Below are 19,293 nucleotides of genomic sequence, written 5' to 3'. Positions count from 1 at the left end.
CCCCGCTGCCCTTCTCTGGACACGCTGCAGCCCTCGGTGTCTTTCCTGCAGTGAGGGCCCAGCGCTGAGCGCAGCACTGGAGGTGCGGCCTCACCAGCGGCAGTGCGGAGGGCCGCTCACCTCCCGCCGCCGACGCGCCGTGACACACGCAGCACTCACCTCAGGGCCGGCGCGGACACCCAACGCTGCTCCGTCCGCAAGCGCAGCGCAGCGCAGACCCCGCCCCGCTTCGCGGCCGCCCCGGATGTGGATGCGGACGCGGCTGCAGCTCCGCCCCGCTCGGAAGCCGACGTGTCCCGGTGCCTGCCGCGGGGCCGCGGGGCGGCATGAGGCGCTGCCGGCCCCGGGCGCTGCTGTGCGGGCTGCTGCTGGCGGCCGCGGTGGCGTCTGGCGGCCGCGCCCTCCCGCAGCTCAGCGACGACGTCCCGTTCCGGGTGAACTGGCCCGGCACCGAGCTGAGCCTGGTGCGTGCGGGCTGCGGGGCGGGAAGGGAAGGCCCGTTGGGAAGGCCCGAGTAACGCGCTGCCTTTTGCAGCCCACGACGGGCGTCCTGTACAGGGAGGACAACTACATCCTGATGACCACGGCGGACAAGGAGCGCTACAAGTGCGTGCTGCCGCTGACGGCGGGCGGCGCCGAGGTGAGCGGCTGTGCGCGGAGCCGGGGCGGGCGGCGCCGCCGCTGCTCTCGGGTAACGAACCCAAACGGGCGCTCTCGTGTAGGAAGAAGAGAAGGACTACCGGGGCCCGGCGCCGGGAGAGCTGCTGGAGCCGCTGTTTAAGCAGAGCAGCTGTTCGTACAGGGTGAGCTTGGCGCCGGGCCGCGTTCGGGCGCGGTGTGTGGGACGTGCCGGCGGTGCGGCTCGGGATTCCTGCGCCAAAATCAACTCTCCGTGATGCTGCGGCTTTGTTATCCTGATCTCACTGCTCAGTTCCCATCTAGAGGCCCGATGTGTTCGTACCCCCGTCTCTTCTAACAGCGGTGTGAAGCTGTGGCTGTTAAGTGCTTATCTGCAGGAGTAAAGCTTTCCCGTGCAGCTGCTGTAGGACAGGTGATCCCGAAGAAGCGCTGAAGGCTCAAACCACACGTGCTCTGTGGCTCTGCCGTTTTCCACTGCTCTGCCATCCCCTTGGCGAGGCTCATGTCTTGTGAAAGAAGAACAGATAGCAAGCAGGCTGTGCTGAGCAGCAGAGTGAGCCAGGTGCGGGTGTTGCACCCACAGAAGGTCCCACAGAGTGCTTGAGGAACAGAGTGGGTCAGGCCCAGCTGGCAAGCAGGATGACACCTACAATGCATACAACAGTTGCCTGAGCGGCTCGGTGCTGAGTCACCTCTGCTCACCCCAGTGGTTTTGCAGCAAACTCGGTCTTCACACCTGTTGTGGGTTTGTTTTTGTTTTTGCTTTATCTGTGCGAAAGCTGAGGGAGCTTTGTCCATTTGTTTATCTGGAACCTTGAGAAAATGCTGAGGGAACGCTGAGACTGCTCACTCTGCTGTTATTTTTGAGGGTGCTTTCATCCACTAGTTTGGCCTGCATTTCATTGCTGCGAAAGCCAAGAACGTGAGGGGAGATGTTATTTTTTAGGAGTAGCGTGTCTAGACAGAATGTCACTTCTTTTGCTTTTCATTTTAAGATTGAATCTTACTGGACTTATGAGGTCTGCCATGGAAAACACATCCGCCAGTATCACGAGGAAAAAGAAACGGGGCAGGTGAGTTTCCTGCCATCTGGAGCTCCCAGCCTCCCTCTCACTGCTGGGAGCATGCAGAGCTCCTTTGAAAAAGTATGGAAAATGATAACGTTTTTAAGCTTCTTTTGCTTGTAGAAAATAAACATCCAAGAATACTATCTCGGGAATATGATGGTGAAGACCCCATTATCTGAACCAGGTTTGTCTTAGGTTATTTTACTAATGCTCACGAGTTCTTTTGTTTTTAATTGCTATTATCTGAGAAAAACACTGTAGAAAAACTGACTCCCAGTGCAAAAAATAAAATAGTACAGTTCTGCAGATGGCTGTCTTTTTGAAAATGTGTTGTTTTCAGTGAATTCCTTTCCAGCACCTTGAAGTTATCCATCCTGTCAGTTTGCCATGCTGTCTAATTAATTACATCCATCGGCAATAGGAAGAGTCGGGAAAGAAAATACGTGGTAGAATAGATGGAAGCAATATGTGACAGATGAATCTGTTTGATGTGTGACCTATTGCCCCTCTTTCTTTTTGGGTGGGAAGATGTCTTAACTACTGTGAGCAATGGGCAGAGCATGTAGCATGTGTTGGGCTGAGCTGTTCTGTAATAAAACATGGGATGCCAACCTACACACTTGGAGCCTTTGCAGGTAGATATGATCCTTGGAATCGTTGGAGAGTGTTTGTTAGGGTTTCTGCCACAGACTTTTGGAAATAAGGGAACTGAGCCCTGAAGTCAGATTACAATCTAAAATAATTTTCTGAGTGCTTGCATTTTTGCCCAGGAATTCTTGTGGATGCCAAAAGTTCTGTTTTCACACCTGGCAATATCTGCTCCCCTTAGATACGGAGTATATTTGTTCAGAGAACTCTAAAAATTGACAAATTAATCATTCAGCAGAGTTGATGGAAACAAGAGAGTTTATTATTTTTAATTCTAGGCTAGCACATGAAAGGTGAGCACCACCTTTCTTCCTAAAATTAACCTTAGTGCCTTAATTCTGGGGGAGTTCTAGAGCCATTAATCCCAATTCTTCAAATTCCTGAGATCTTCAGTTATGGATCTTAGTCCTGAGAAGAAGCTGTGATGTTTGGCTTTTCTTTATTAGTGAGTTAGTGTCTGTGTTGTCATTAATCCTGTGCAGAGGTAACTGATTTTCTTTAGAAGCTGCTCTATGAAATGTCTAAATTGAGTTTAAGAATTATTTTGTGGAGAGGTTGCATGTGATGATGCTACAAGTTGTCATGTCTTCTAACACACTGACTTTCTGTCTTCTCTGCTTGGGTGGCAGATTTTATTCTTTCTATGCTTCCTATGCAGGAATCCACACTACTCTTACACAATAAAACAGATGGTGTCTCAAAGTGTTGTGAGCTGAATCCACAGGTGTGATACAGTAAACTCAGAACAGCAGAGCAGTGTTGCCTCTTGCTGATCTGTTCTGAATGGGGTCCAGACTTACTTCTGTTTTGTTGTCTTTGCTCTGGACCCCCAATCATTCTTTATTTCCTTTCTTCCTCTTCTGCACCTGCAAGTTGGTACAGTTGTCTGTTGGCAGCTTAATAACAAAGTACAAGTAAATAGACAGCGTATAAACCTTTCTGTGTGAGTTCACTTTATTTTGAGTTCACAGATTTTATGCTTATCTCATTTTTAATTATTCCCTAGATCAAGAAGAGAAGGAAAAGCCAAAAGAAAGCACAAAAGAGGCAAGTGAAAAACATGTGTTTTAACTTTTGCCATCATAGTAGAGGCATTCATACGTGATGAGATTATATAAGTAGTTCCCTACCAAAATGAGTATAGAAAAATGAAACTTTCTGAGGTATAGAGTGGCTCTGTGACTGGAAGCCAACGAGTGCCTGTGCAATTAAACTCCCAGGTGTTGTTAACTTTCTGTTAGCCAAGCCAGCAGATGGTGTGGGATGCTCTAGGCTGGGTGTGTTGAAGGCTGTAGCACTGAAGCTGGATGGCTTCGCAGCGGGCCCTTGCAGGTTCTTCATGGCCTGGCACTGAGGTGAAGGCAGCACTCAGACCTGAGCTGACTCTGGCAGAGCTGCTCACTGCTCCTTATCTTGAGGCTGCAGGATGAACGCAGCTGGCTTTGGAGCTCTTCCAAAACATCGCACCCAGCTGGGAAGCTTTCTTAGAACTGCAGCATTGGACAACCAGTGCACAGGAAGCAGCTGCCTTTGCAGTCAGGCTTGTTGTCAGGCCACACATGGTGCAGTGCATCTGTGCAGCACTGAGCTGGAGGCAGTAAGCCAGAATGTGTTTGGATGTTACAGTGAAACCAAGTCACCAAGCAGGCTTTCAATTCAGGTTTGCTGACTCTGCAGTTCACTGCAATTCAGTGTTTGCTGTTTCAGAAGAATCAAAGGAGTTTTACTGCAATTCCTAACTCCTGCTTTCTTTCACACAGATACCCACAAAAAACATAGAAGGGCAGATGACTCCGTACTATCCTGTAGAAATGGGAAATGGCACACCCTGCAGCTTGAGACAGAACCTCCCCAGATCGAGTACAGTCATGTACATCTGCCATCCAGAAGCTAAACATGAGATTCTTTCAGTAGCAGAAGTTACAACTTGTGAATATGAGGTGGTTATATTGACACCTCTGTTATGCAACCATCCTAAATATAGGTACAGTATTCAGATTGTGGCTAACTCCAAATTTGCATCAGCTGCCATGCATGTGTTTATATCAGCCTTCTATCCACCTGTGCTTTCTGGTATGCAGCTGTGACACTTGTATGTACTTATTTTGGCAAGTACAGCTTTGCCAAGTCTTAAAAGCTTTCATCTTAAGCTGAGTCATACTTGCTTTTTGGAAGTCTGCTGGTTGACTCCATATGAGAAGCAGGTGGAAAGTACTTCATTTTTAACAGGTAAGTTTCTAACCTTGTCCTTCTGGAGAAGTACAAATCAGGGCCTGAAGGCTGCAGGCAGATTAAGAATATCCAATCTCTTCTCTTAGCTGATGATTCCAAGCTCTTTGGGGATCATCTGCATGGTATTCAGATACTGCACGTTGTATGTGTGCCATATACCTGCGCATAGACTTCAACTTCTGTATTTAACTTCAGAAAACAAGAGTATTGTCTTCAGCTAAACCTTAGTAAGATTTATTTTACCAGTTCTCTCAGCTTAGGGAGTTCCCACCTGTGCTTGTCTTGGTTTAGTGTCTTTGTTTCTGCTGTGTCACTCATTTTGCACATGAACAGTTCACAGTTTGTGTTATTTTCCAATCAGTTATTACTTCCTTTCACGTGGATGGATGTGTTACTAGTGCACTATCTGATGCACTTACTGCTGCACCTATGTTCTCTATCTGTACTGTATGTATCAGCAGAACTGAGTTGTTCTTCCATGTGATAAGAATACTGTCTTCAGCCACTAACCCCTGCCAGATGTGGAAGGATTTCTGGCCACTGGCAAGAAACACTTGAAAGTAAATACGACAGGCTATTGCCCAGTTGTATCATCTTAGTCAGCAAAGATGGATGGAGATAGCAGGCTTGGATTGCTGCTCAGTGTCAGCAGAGCTCACAGCAAACAAACCAACCTTGTTTGAAGGGCATTTTCCTGCAGTGTTCCCTGAGACTCCTCTGAGCAGTACTTCAGACATGGCAATCATTATCTTACCAGTGATGCGGCTCCAATAACTTAGCAGACAAATATCCATTGGAACTTCTTTGGTTACAGTTTCACTTTTTTAATGTTTTTTTTTCTTTTTTAACGATGCCTTGCCTTGTGTAAAGCAAGGAGACAGCTGTAACCCTGCTTCATCCTGCTGCTTCTCCTTTCTTGAGATGAGTTGCTTTCTGCATAGCTAGAAAGAATGTTAGAGGAATAATGGCTCATATGCAGGGGAAAAAGACACGCATGCCCTATGCTTTATTTCTGTAGGAACTTACATCAGTTGTAACTGTGAGAACATTGAGGCTTTAACCGTGATGATGTAACTGCAGGAAAGGAAATAACTGCCCCAAACCAGTCAGAAATGTGGAAGAATAGAGAAAAGCGTGTTTTGTCTGTAAAGCATACTAAGTGATACATCCATACATCCTTTGGACAGGTTTAGGGCTTCCCCTGTGAATGACATCTTTTGCCAATCTCTGCCTGGATCCCCACTCAAACCCCATACTCTGGAACAGCTGGAGAAACAGCAAGAAATGATGAAGATGCCTTTTAGAAGAGCTAAAGAGGTAGGTGGTTTGTTTTGTTTTGTTTTGAAAGCTTGATAGTGTTTACTGTTCATGTTACAATACACATAACACGCAGCTCACTGGAACAGGTTGTTTTAATCTACATTAGGAGACCATGTCAGACTTTGGAACAGTCTATAAGTTAGTTGCTTATTTATGTACCTTGCTTATTGAAAGGAAAACGTATCAGGTAAGTTTGGGCAACTGACTGAAAACTTCTGTAGCCTTGTTAGCCTGCAGTTTGCAGAGTTGCTAAGATCCAGACTTGGAATTCAGCTAGACTTAAGACAGTGAAAGCATTTTGTCACTGCTTTCATGCTTTTTTGCACAGCTTTCCTCATGTAACAAGTAATAAGTAATTTCCCATAGTTGAGATGATTCTGCAGGGGCCATGTATTGCACCAGGGGAGGTTCAGGTTGGACATAGGAACAGTTTCTTCTGTGCAAGAGTGGTCAGCTGCTGGTGTGGGCTGCCCAGGGAGCTGGCGGAGTCACTGTCCTGAAGGTGTTCAAGAGCTGCTCAGATGTTGTTCTGGGGGATGTGGTTGAGTGGGGGAATATTGGTGGTAGGTGGGTGGTTGGGCTGGATGATCCTGGAGGCCTTTTCCAACCTTGGTGATGCTATGATTCCGTATTAAATCTATGTACTGTATTTGTTTGTACTTTAATTCCAGGAAGAGACACCTTCAACAAAGGAAGAGAAGTTTTCTTCCATTCATAAGCCTGTTGCTATTGGTAGCCATCAACTATTAACTGTAGGAACAACCCTCATCTCCAAACTGACTGACGACCAACTTATAAAGGAATTTCTCAGTGGCTCCTACTGTTTCCACGGGGTAAGAAATAAAAGCTCAATACAGTCAAATAGCTCCTCCTTAATTGTACATGCCATTTTATAAGTGTGTATAAAATTTTTTCCCCTGTGAAATTAATCCCTCAGTGAGAGGTGACAAGGCCACACTGTTTCCTCATAACAGAAGAGGGCTGCCCAGAGTGGTGGTGGAGTCACCATCCGTGGTGGTGTTCAAGAAGCATTTAGATGCTGTACTAAGTGGGGAAGTACTGGTGGTAGGTGGATGGTTGGACTGGATGGTCTTGAGGTCTTTTCTGATGTTGGTGATTGTATGATTCTGGGATATTTCATTCAGCCTTAACTAGAAGTATTTTTCTGTGCTAAATTCAAGACCTATTTTTGCACAGTTCTTGCCCTGGATCTCTAAATATGCTGTCTTAGCTATGTCCAGCCTAGAGCATCTCAGTGTTGCATTGTGCTGTGGCAAACCCTTCCTTAAAGCCAGCACTCCTATCTGTTTTCTGTCCTCTCTCCCAACCAAATACTGCAGTTATTTCTGTGTATGCAGTGCTGCTGTGGTGCTAGGTATAGGACTATTCTGTGTTTGAAGAGAAGAGCATATTTGGGGTATACATCTATAGCTTCCATTGGGATATGGAGAGCATAGAGTTGGAAGTGTTACTGTTCACAAATGATATTTCCCTGACTTTCAGGTATTTCAGTAGATCCTCATTAACTGATGCTTGCTTGGTTGTGCTGGGCTAAATGCAGAGTTGAAGAAATGGTACAGTTCTGCTATTATCTAAATAAAACCAGTGCATAACTTACAGAAGCCACATGAAGTTAATGTTATAACAGCACTCTTTTGCACATAATTGCATCAGTAAAGGGAAGGTTTGTATACTAAGTTCTATGCTAGAAAGGTGTCTTCAGTTTTTTCTGTTGAAAACTGACTTAACTGAACAAATGGTGAAATGCGAGTAGATCATGAGAGTTGTGCTGATTTTGTTAATGAGAAAGCCAGAAAAGAACAGATAAAACATAAACAGCCACAGAGAAAAGGCATCTGAAGTTGTGCTCTTTGAAAGAGAAAACATTTCTTGAAAAGATGAATAGAGGGGATACAAGTAGTTTAAGGAATTTAGTCCTTTTGCAGCTGTTCTCATGAGTTTTCATAAAACTGAGGTCCTCTTTGCTTGAACTCCTCTATTCCAGCTCTTAACTGTGCCAGTCAGTCTAATAAGAGTTTCTGTTTCAATGCAAATCAGGAATCAACGTTTCTGATTAATAGGTTTGGAGTTTTACAGCTAAAATAACCAGTGGTTTTGGGTCAGGAGGGAAATGGGAGTGGCTGTGTGGGGCTTTTGTTTTGGTTTAATGCTGAAATTATATCTCTCCTAGGGAGTTGGCTGGTGGAAGTATGAATTCTGCTACGGCAAGTACGTTCATCAGTACCATGAGGTATGTGCACGTAGTTCTGTGCTCTGCCGCCAGATGGCTGCGGGTGCGATGGGGAGGCTGGAGGACCTGTATTTGGTGTGAAAAAAGCAGCATCCTTTTCTTGGCTGATCAGCATTTTGGGTTTAAGAGCGTGGATTTCAGAACGTCAATCCTCAGTGCTGCATGAGAGTTTATGCAGGGTGACGTAGATGCCGTGTCAGGTAGAGCACAGTGATAAGGAAAGCTGAAAAGGTGTCTGTCTTGTGGAAATGCTCTTCTGGTCATTGAAATACGTTTATCAGCTTACACGGCCTATATGGCTGTTCTGAAGAGACCATCAACTTGAGTCTTGACCCTACAACATCATCCCTCATGGCTCGTCCCAATTGCAAGAACGTGGCATGTGGACGGGAGCAGCCTCGCTCTAGAGATGACACTCCATTCATTAAGACATCTTCACTGCTAACATTATAGTACAAGATCACTGTCAGCCTTTCTTTTTTTAGGACAAGGAAAGTGGCAAGACTTCTGTGGTCGTGGGCACCTGGAACAAGGAGGAACACATTGAATGGTCCAGAAAGAATGCTGCTAGAACGTACTATCTTAAAGAAGATGGCACACAGACAGTTAGGTATGGTCACAGTCACTGAGATTACTGCTCTGGTGAAGAGTTCCTGAGTTACTCTCATATGTGTGGCAGAGAGAAATAAATGCCAACATCCACTTCAGCCACACATGAATATTTACTAATAGATAAGCTGTTACAAGCATGTTGATTTTTTTCCCCCTAATCATCATGCCATGTCAAGAAAGATAATTCAAGACTGGATATGAGGCAGATTCTTCCAATAGTAAACAACTGTTTGCTCCTGTAATACTGAAATACATTATTTTACTTCTTTGCTATACATATTGAAGTTAAATATTTGAAATTATGAGATACCATATTAAACAAATGAGCTCTGTGCATAAAAATTGTGTTTACTGTTTCCAAACTTTTGGGCAGGATGGTGTCTCATTTCTATGGAAATGGAGATGTTTGTGACTTAACTGACAAGCCAAGGCAGGTGACAGTGAAATTGAAGTAAGTTAACTTTTTTTTTTTCTTTTTAGTAAACTGATGCTTTGTGTTTCTGCTTTCTCTTCCAGAAAGGAAAGTAGTATCTTTCTGCCTTTCACAAGGCTCAGAAAGCAGTGACTGTTAGCTGGGTTTGATAAAAAATGATGCTGATAGTAGGGAAATATATTTTATTTTTGTGCTTCTTAAATGCTAAAAACAGCAACATTTCTTTTTTTTCAGATGCAAAGAGTCTGATTCACCTCATGCTGTAACCATATATATGCTAGAGCCTCATTCTTGCCAGTACATCCTTGGGGTATGTAAACACATTCTTGCCTTTCCAAAGATCAGCTGCCACGTAGTGCAGGATATCTCAGGGTACATGTTCCACTTCATGGAAAGTGTGAGATCAGTTCTGACTTGATTGACTGCTTTTATTAGTCACAGAGTATGATTTGGTAGCTTTTTCTGCTCAAGTGACAAACTTCACAGCTGCCATCTGAAGCAGGGTTAGCAGTGCAGCCTGCCCCTGGCAGGGGAACATAGACAGTGTCCAGGAAGACACATCAGGATTTCCAAACGCACTGAAAAATGCTGATGTCATTTCAGTGTTCTTAGCAAATCTGATGCAGGTGCTGCTCCATCTGGTCACCACTGGGCACCTTAAGTATGCGACATGTGCTGCGCCTCTTGCCCTCAGGCAACCCCCAACCTCAACCCCCAAGGTTGCCATTAACCTTGTGATCTCTGTTGCGGTCTCTTGTAAAAGTTATTTCACAGTTATTTCATATTTTCACACTTCAGTTTTGATCTCGTGTGTTCAAGGTGGAATCTCCTGTCATCTGTAAAATTTTGGATACAGCAGATGAATACGGGCTCCTTTCAGTACCCAGCTAAAGAGCAGCACGGGCCATGAAGAAAGCCATACCCATCAGCATCCCAGCTGGCCTTTTCCACATTCACACCGTACCTGTGAGATGACCGACCAGTACAGAAGTGTTCAGCCAACCAGCCTCACCAGCAGATTTGTCCGAGATGAGGGACTCGTGAACCACTTTGTGTATAATTATGTGTATATAAGAGGTTATCGATAAACTTTTAACAATTAAAATCTTGTCTTGCATTCCTTGTTTGACTGGTGTGTGAGGCATTCTGCATCGATTGTCGTCATCATCGAGTTACAAATGACCACCTTTCAAAAGGCAAAATGGACGCGACTGGCTTCAAGAGAGGGGTTCAACTGCCAACAGAAGGGAAAAGGGAAACCAGCACTTCTTGCAGAAGCCTTCAGCAGGCACCCCAGCAATAATTAGTTGTTCTAATGCACTTAGTTTGTCCAAACGCAAATGTTGCCTCAGTTTGACTGATGGAACCTGTATTAATATCACAGTCCTTTTGCCTCTTAACTTACTTTGTCCCCGTTCAGCTGTCACTGCTGCTTTTTAAGTCCCATTTATTTTGTTGTCTTTGTAGGTATTACTAACTTCACAGGGTTCATCTTAATGTATTTATTTTGCTGACCCTTCCTACTGATGCGTACCAGAGTTGCTGTTCTGCTTGGGGAGCTGAAGTATAATACTAGATTGCTTTGGAGCAGCTGTCATGCAACATACCCCTAAAGATTTCCTTCCTTGAGAACACTGTAGGGCTGGCAGAAAGTTCCTTTGCTGCTTTTCCTGAGTGCCATATCCCTAACTTGTTTTGAGTGACCACAAACCGACCTTGTTCACAATAAACACACCAGATGACTTGTGTGTCCTTTGGTCACAGCCCTGCAGTAAGACTTGGCACGTGCACCATCCTGCTGAGAATCAAGGTTCCAACTGAGAAAGAACTTACTGAGTGCTTCCAGATACTTTCTATTGAGTTCTGCCATAAGGAGCTTGGGAGTTGTGCAAGGTGTGTAATGATGCTGAGATGCACAGAAGCTGGGCAACACTTCAGTGCATAGCAATTGTGTGTTCTCAGTGTCTGGATTGCCATTAGTTTGTCAGCCTGCTGCAGGTTTTCTCTTTCCTACAGTTGTGCAAAGTGTAGGAGTTTCATAACTGATCTCGAGCGGAAATCCGCTGAGCATCTGGCATGTGGCTGGTCTGGTACTATTCAGAGTATCGAGTAAAGCTGGGACACTGTTGCAATTAGCAACTATATTTACTCTCTTCACAGCAGAAGAGAACAAAGCAGCAGCACGATGATGGGCCATTTAGATGCAAAGTCATTCTTCCTGTTCACATCCTAATTTTGGATTGCCCAGTCCTGTTATGGCTAGGACAGGGGAAGAGGACTCGACTTAGCTAGATTTTGTAATGTTCCCTAAAGCACGAGGAAAATCATCCTTACATTTTAATCTCGTATTAAGCCAGCTTTTAGAAAACTAGAGGCATAAGAAGCAAAGACCAAACTTTAGATATTTAACTTTGTTTCCTTGAAGTATTTTAACTTGCCTGAGCAGCCGGATCCTCTCACTGGGCATCCGGAACTGCCGCTAGCAATCTGGGCCCCCTACTGACCGAAGGCTGTCTTTACACGCGATTCAACGAGTTCGTGTCTGCAAGTGGGCAGTGCAGTGTGCTTAAGAACGTGGTCTCAGAAAGCGCAGATGATAGAAATTGCAAGAAAGTCTGCAGGCTCCAGCAGCATCTTCCCATACTGCCTGCGTGGATGCCAAAGGTGGAACTGCAGTGTGAGTAGCTGCAACCAAAACGTCTTTAAACTACTTTGGGTACTCCCAAATCAACATAACAGTAAGAAAATACAGTGTTTAGCTTTAGCTTCCTCTAATCTGTGTTGATAATGGGCCGGCTGACTCTTACTGAGGCTGCAGCAGCAGGTGGAAGTGTGAGACAGAACTGTGCGACCCCTGATGGCAGTTCTGAATTGAGGCTGCTCCATCTCTATTTACCTGCTTTTAGGAAAGTCGGCATCACTGTGGCTCAGTGCTGTGCAGAACCACTAAGCAGTGAGTGCTTGAGCCCCAGGCTGTATGTGTGGGGGACACTGTCAGACCTCGTCAGCACGTATTGGGTTAGGTCATATTCAAGGGAGGAGAAACCACAACAGACTAAAACCTTTCTGCACATCTGTTTGTTGTGGTAGATTAGATGAGAGGAGAAGATAAAGATAGATACCTGCAGAATTTAAAGAATTCCACTTCCCCTCTTAGCAGAGAAGTCCACAGCACAGTGGGGAAGTGCAGCCTCTGTGACTAAGCAGCCACAGCACCTCAGCATGCCACTGAAACCAATGAAGTTCTGCTGCTATTTATGTGCTGTTGCCAAAACCACATATCCAGTTCTCCATATTCCTCAGCTTCTGCCACCCCCTGCAGGGAAGCAATGTGGTGACATACCCCTGCTCTGCACCCAACACACCTGCAAGCATAACACACGACATCCAAGCCTCTGGCTCTTGCCATTAGCGCTCTGCATTACACAACAAGGGCTTCACTGAACATCAAACACCAAAACAGTACCTGAGGCGACACCAGACTTACAACCATTTATTACTACAGGAAGAAAAAGCTTTGCCAGCAATGAGCAAAGCGCACGGCTGGATAACAAAGATGAAAAGTAAAGCACTAAGCTAAAGCTCAGGTAGCTGAGGCATTTTGCTTCCAAGAGACTAAGAGCCAAATCCATGCTGCACGTTGGTCTCACATTCCTCTGTCAGGACATCTCCTCTCCCAGGCAGCTCGTTCTGTCCAGCCACCACAGACTACCTCTGATTATCTCTCCAACCAATTATTTATTGTGACAGGAACTGGGTGACAGGCCGGCACCTAAATTAACTGCTTTTGACCTGGGTTGTGCACATCATTTACCTTTGCCAGGAAAGGTCAGCAGAGGGTCCTGACACCATCTGCTCCAGGCCCAGCAGGAGCAGTGCTGCACTACAGGTTTTTCCTGTGCTCACAGAAAACAAATATTTTTTTTCAAGTCATGAGAATTTCTTTACCCTGTCCTTAGTGAAAAGAACTACTGTGTGGTGCAACACCTCCCACACGACAGGGAAAGCCCAGCAGACAGCACAGGTTTCCTTACAAGTCCTTCAGGAAACCTGATTCAAACTCAGAAATGAGGAACACTTTTTTATGTTGTCCTGTATCCCCCCTGCTAACAGCTGAGTTGGGAAAGAACCAGTGTGGGAGGAGGAGGAGGAAAGATGTGCACCAAAAACCAAAGAGCACAACAGATCACGAGTTGATACTGCTGGAAGTAATTAATCCTAACATGAGCTTACGTTCTCATACATTTGAATCTGGAAGAAAAGCTCCTTCTTCAATGCTCTACTAAGCAGGCCCTAGGATGTGGAAACCTCTCAGAACCAAAAAGAGGGAAAAATGAGCTTCCTTGGGTGTGCAAAAAGCACAAAGTGGAACTGGAGCTCTGTGGGTGCAGGGGCCAATCTGCTTAGATTTATGCCTGTGATGGCATGCAGGTTTGCACCTCAGTCTGAGAGGCATTTGTTTCCTTCCTCATTTAAGAATCACCAGTGTGGAAAATAACTCAAACAGCAGACAGCAGTAATTGCACCTATGTAATCTGCAATTAGTCAAAGGGAATTACATCAAAGGAAAGTAGATCTGTGAAAGTGAAACATGCCGCTTATTGAAGATATTTATTTCAATGAGAAGAGCTCAAAGAATGAACTGTTTTATGCCCCAGAATACTAGATCCATCCACACAAAAAAAGATCATCAGCAATAAGCACCTAATGATGTTCCCCTCTCCCCAGCTTATCAGTACAGGAATGCTTCAAACTCACTTATGAGTCAGAAACTGGTGAACTCCTACAAAACCCAACCCATGTAGCACAGAGTCACTCACTTCCTGCTAGGACCTGCTAAAAAGCCATCAGGAAATGGAATTGGAATTTTATGTAGAAAGTAAGAGTCATATGATGAATGATCTTCCATCTCTACTCAAAGAGTGCTCAAACACAGCAGCCCTGAGCCTTCAGACAATAGGGATTCCTTTTAGAGCTAATTCCTAACTGCCATTCAAACTCACAAATAATTATCTGCATGACTGAAACAAGAAGCAGAGAGATTATTTATGTAAAACACCAGCACAGCTAGATACAGCTGAAAGGATGCAGTGGCTCAATGTGTGAGGCAAAACAGCCCCTGCAAAGTTTCACCTAGCTCAAGGGTCAAAATAAGACAATCAGGCTTGGAAACAGTTTTCTCAAGTGGTACAGAAACATGGGGTATTATTTTAACATTAACATTACAACAGTAATACTTGGACTCCCCAAATCTGCCTCAGTTCTGCCTTCGGCCACACTTGCATTTTGCCTTGTCACTCACACAGGGCTTTCTTGTGTGCTGCTGTTCCTCCACAATCCCCAGAACAGTCCTGTGCTGGAACACAGCTGGTCCATCTTCTCAAAGGAGGGGGCTACAGAGTGAGTTTCAAGAATTGAGTGGCTCCTTTCTGGTCAAGGAAGGAAGGCTCACCAGGGAGACGCAGCTATCTACAGGGGGTCACTGCAGGTTCAATTCTGACGTCCAAAACGCTCTTGATTTCCTGCCTCCTGCTAAAGCAGGGAGGGATCTGTTTGGGCAAGGCACAGCTTCAGGGCAGTTCCCACAGTCTGGCTGGGGAGGAAAGTGCTGGTCTGATTAAAAAGGGGATGCAAACAACCCTGGGGTTTTCCGGTCCCTCAGGTCCAGACAGGGAGCCTCAGGGCTATCATAAGAATTTCCAGTCACTGATGGTTACAAAAGAGTGGAAACATCATTAGGTTTTTTTAGAAGAAGCAGAGCAAATGACAGCACTCAGTGCCTTGTGCAATCTGTTGACTCCACCAACATCCTGAACCTGAGCGAGCTGTAAGCAAAGCACGTCTTTAAAGGCAGCACTACAGACAAGAAGAAAATCTCCTGTTCTTTTCCCTGCTCAGACAGAAGCGAGGCTTCCAGCAGCAGCGTGACCAGCTCTCCCATTTCCAAATGTAAGTCCAATGACACTTGTTTTTTCTTCCCCCTCCAGGAAGGCTGAGAACAGTACAGTGGGACATCCGTTACAGAGTATTCTCTTGGTTCTCCTTTCTATCTTTATCATAACTGCAGCACGGCAGCCCAAATCCCAGAGAATACCTTGGGAGCGGGTCGTTGAGAGCGACCTCTAAGCCTTAGATCAAGCAGCTCCCATGCCCCATTTCCCCCTGAAGCAATGGGCTCCCATTGGCAGGAAGGTTTCTTGCTGTGAGAAGGAGAACCCTGCCACACTCACCCCACAGCCTGTGCCACCCCACTGGCAGCACTACAAAAGCAGCAGTGGGACCGGGCAGTTCTGGAGGCTGCAGCAGGGCTGTGAAGAGAGTGGGCACTAGAAACACGAGGTAGGCTCTAACTGTCTCTCATCTGTAGGTGCTGTGCAAGGCTTTGACATCTTGGGGGTGGCTTACTGCTGTGGGGTGTTTAGTGGGGCTGATCCTGGTTCTGGTCTTGGGGCTGGTTCAGGACTGAGGGCATATCTGGAAGGGCTTTGCCTTCCCTCTGCTTTCTTCTTCTCAGTCAAATGTGAGGATCCTGGCCTGGTAGCTGTGATGGCGGCTAAAAGGGGCTATGATAAGGCTTGATCACTCTGCTAATGGTGCACATTTCCACATAACAAATAGAAGACATGGAAGCGCATGATCCAGTGTGAGCAAACTCCAAGAAAGACGTGGGGCAGGAGAGGAGCCGAGCGGCGACCTTACCAGGCTCAGGGAAGTCTTCAGAGATGAGTGGGTCGGCAGGCAGTGACCTCTCCTGGTGCAGGATGCCACATCCAAATCCACCCATTTCATCTTCGGAGCCAGTTTTCTCTTTTTCTTCTTCCTGCAGGTAAGATTAAATCAATGTTCAGTGGTAAATTCAGTTGTGAGTCAGGATGAGAAGCGCGAAACCTGCAAACAGCATTTAGGAAAGCGCAATTCAGATTGCACAACGGGAAGCTGTTGCTGAGAAGGCTGCTTACAACCTGCTTGGGGAGGGGAAAAGGTATTTTACAGCAGCAAACACTCAGATTCGCTACAGTGATCTGAAATGCACAGTGCTGTACTTCAGATCCTCCTGACACCTCTTCTAGTCCTGCCTCTTGAACAAAATAATGAAGCAGGACACGTTTTTGTGTGGATAACAAGGGATTCAGATGTGACTAGTGAAGCAATTTACGTGCTTGCCCATAAAGTAGGATTATTTAACATATTTAAAGGATACTCGTTGATGCAATGTAGAGCATAGTATAATGATGGATTTTACATTTCTTTTCTCTAGGATGAGGACCCTTATCGGAAGTCTTTATTTCTACTTCATTTCTTTCTTATTCAGTAGAGCCAATGGATTCCTAACTCAGAGAACATCTCCAATGTTTTCCTTCCCATTTTATAACTACTCTTACTTCAACCTCACTTCTGTATCAGAAGCACAAGCTCCCAAAACAGCAAGAGCTCTCAACTTCTCACATAATGCAATTGAAAAAATAACCAAAAGAGACTTTGAAGGTTTTGATGTACTGGAAGTTTTGGACCTTTCCTACAATCACATTAAGGACATTGAACTCGGTGCATTTGAGAACCTGCTCAGCCTTGTTTCTGTGGATTTATCATTTAATGATGAGAATCTTCTGGTATCTGATCTTGCACCTCACCTGAAACTCATACCAACTAGTGGGGCCTCAGGACCTTCACAGACTTATATGTATTTTCAAAAATCAGCAGAGGCTGCTCTGGAGCCTCCTACACCAGCTGAACTGTTGCCACATTTGGAAGATCCATCCAATCTAGGAGATGTTAGCCCAAGGTTCAGACGAAGAAGAGCAGAGGAAAATACAACCTCCCCTCCAGCAGCCACGCTGAGGCCTGACGTGTGTGAAGCACCAATCAATGGGTTGCTTGACCTATCAAGGACCAAACTGTCTAATGAAGAGCTGGAAGCAAAACTGGATGCAGACCTCTGCCAAGCTAAGCTGGGTGCTGTTTTGGAGTTTAACATTAGTCACAGCAACCTGGAAATGGATCTTCTATCTCTGTTCGTCCTGTTTTTGCCAATGAAAGACATACGGTCCGTTGATGCAAGCTACAACAAAATAACAATTAACAACATAGACGTTGAAGCAATCTGTCGCTTCCCATTCAGCAACTTTTCATTTCTAAATATCAGCAACAATCCCATAAACAGGTTGGAAACGATATGTCTCCCTCCAACCATCACGGTCATCGATTTGTCCTTCACAAACATCAGTACAATACCTGCAAATTTTGCTAAAAAGTTATCTAAACTGGAACGTCTGTATGTTCAAGGAAATCAGCTCATATACACCGTACGTCCAGACAGCCCCAGCGTAGCCAGAAGGCCTCCCCCTGGAACTGTACATATCAGTGCCATTTCCTTTGTCAGAAACCAGGCTGGTACACCCATCGAAAGCCTTCCAGAGAGAGTGAAGCACCTGAAAGTGTCCAACTGCTCCATTGTAGAACTTCCAGAATGGTTTGCCAACAGAATGCAACAACTGCTATTTCTGGATCTCAGCAGCAATCGCATTTCCATGCTTCCTGACTTACCAATCTCTCTGCAGCACCTCGACATAAGCAACAGCGATATTAAGATGATACCCCCTAGCTTTAAATCTCTCTCCAACTTAACCGTATTTAACATTCAAAACAATAAAATTACAGATATGCATCCTGAATACTTCCCGTCGACTTTAACAACATGTGATATTAGTAAAAACAAGTTGAGGGTGCTGGCATTAACCGAAGCCCTAGAGAACCTCGAATCGCTTAACGTCTCTGGAAACCTAATAACCAGACTGGAACCCGCCAGCCAACTTTCTGCACTCACTAACCTGGACAGCAGTCACAACCTGATTTCAGAACTCCCCGACCACTTTGGGCGAGCTCTCCCGATGCTGAAGCATTTCAATTTATCAGGGAATAAGATCTCCTTCCTGCAGCGCGGCTCCCTCCCAGCTTCTCTGCAGGAGCTGGACATCAGCGACAACGCCATCACTACCATCGTGCAGGATACTTTTGGACAGCTAACGAGTCTGAGTGTTCTGACTGTTCAAGGCAGACATTTCTTTTGTAACTGTGACTTGTACTGGTTTGTAAACGTCTACATCCGTAACCCACATTTGCAGATAAATGGCAAAGACGATCTCAGGTGCAGCTTCCCACCGGACAGGCGGGGCTCGCTGGTGAAGAGCAGTAATCTCACACTTCTGCACTGCTCCCTGGGCATTCAGATGGCCATTACAGCCTCTGTGGCCATCCTGGTTGTTCTGGTGCTAACTGGCTTATGCTGGCGCTTTGATGGGCTGTGGTATGTGAGAATGGGCTGGTACTGGTGTATGGCAAAGAGGAAGCAGTACAAGAAGAGGCCAGAAAACAAGCCCTTCGATGCCTTCATTTCATACAGCGAGCACGATGCAGACTGGACAAAAGAGAATCTACTGAAAAAACTGGAAACTGACGGATTCAAGATATGTTATCACGAAAGAGACTTCAAACCAGGGCATCCTGTACTTGGCAATATTTTTTACTGCATAGAGAACAGCCATAAAGTCCTTTTTGTCCTCTCTCCCAGTTTCGTAAATAGCTGCTGGTGTCAGTATGAACTGTATTTTGCTGAACATCGGGTCCTGGATGAAAATCAGGACTCCCTCATTATGATAGTGCTGGAAGACCTCCCGCCCAACAGCGTGCCTCAGAAGTTCAGCAAACTCAGAAAGCTGCTGAAAAGAAAAACCTACTTAAAGTGGAGCCCCGAAGAACACAAACAGAGGATTTTCTGGCATCAGCTGGCAGCTGTGCTGAAAACAACAAACGAACCGCTGGTGAGAGCGGAAAATGGACCCAATGAGGATATGATTGAGATGGAATGAGAGATTGAGGACTTACACAGACTGTGCCTGGAAAGTCAGCAGTCAAATAAAAGTGTTTCCATGATTACCTTCTGCAAAGCCTGCTGTGTTGCTATCCAGAGGGCTGAGACCCGAGCCCTGCTAAACAGCCTTTCATTTCTGGGCGCTTGATTTTCTTCAGCTATTACTAGCATTTCTTAAAATGTTGTGGTTGGCACCTGAAAGGAAGAACAGCTTGAGTCACAC

General features: G+C 45.5%; 2 protein-coding genes across 2 annotated transcripts; both read left to right on the top strand.

Annotated features, from left to right (window-relative positions):
• Positions 1 to 244: 244 nt before the first annotated feature.
• Positions 245 to 10,307, top strand: ERLEC1 (endoplasmic reticulum lectin 1; the record flags this gene model as incomplete). The annotated part of the gene is made up of 14 exons (XM_079550115.1): positions 245 to 464; positions 536 to 606; positions 723 to 803; positions 1,635 to 1,712; positions 1,827 to 1,890; positions 3,361 to 3,401; positions 4,115 to 4,338; positions 5,774 to 5,903; positions 6,578 to 6,739; positions 8,098 to 8,157; positions 8,643 to 8,767; positions 9,143 to 9,220; positions 9,437 to 9,512; positions 10,022 to 10,307. 14 exons carry the CDS (start codon positions 245 to 247, stop codon positions 10,091 to 10,093), a joined length of 1,482 nt encoding a protein of 493 aa, XP_079406241.1. The 3' UTR covers positions 10,094 to 10,307.
• Positions 10,308 to 15,385: 5,078 nt separating this feature from the next.
• LOC306958462 (uncharacterized protein) lies at positions 15,386 to 19,068 on the top strand (the record flags this gene model as incomplete). Its single annotated transcript, XM_079549989.1, has 2 exons — positions 15,386 to 15,541; positions 16,461 to 19,068. The coding sequence occupies exon 2, from the start codon at positions 16,462 to 16,464 to the stop codon at positions 19,066 to 19,068; it is 2,607 nt and encodes an 868-aa protein (XP_079406115.1). The 5' UTR covers positions 15,386 to 15,541; position 16,461.
• Between the last annotated feature and the right edge of the window lie 225 nt (positions 19,069 to 19,293).

Source organism: Tetrao urogallus (assembly GCF_951394365.1).
Source record: "Tetrao urogallus genome assembly, chromosome: 2".
NCBI lineage: Eukaryota > Metazoa > Chordata > Aves > Galliformes > Phasianidae > Tetrao > Tetrao urogallus.
The sequence above is the reverse complement of the archived record's forward strand: the minus strand, read 5'-3'. Positions and strand labels throughout refer to the sequence as shown.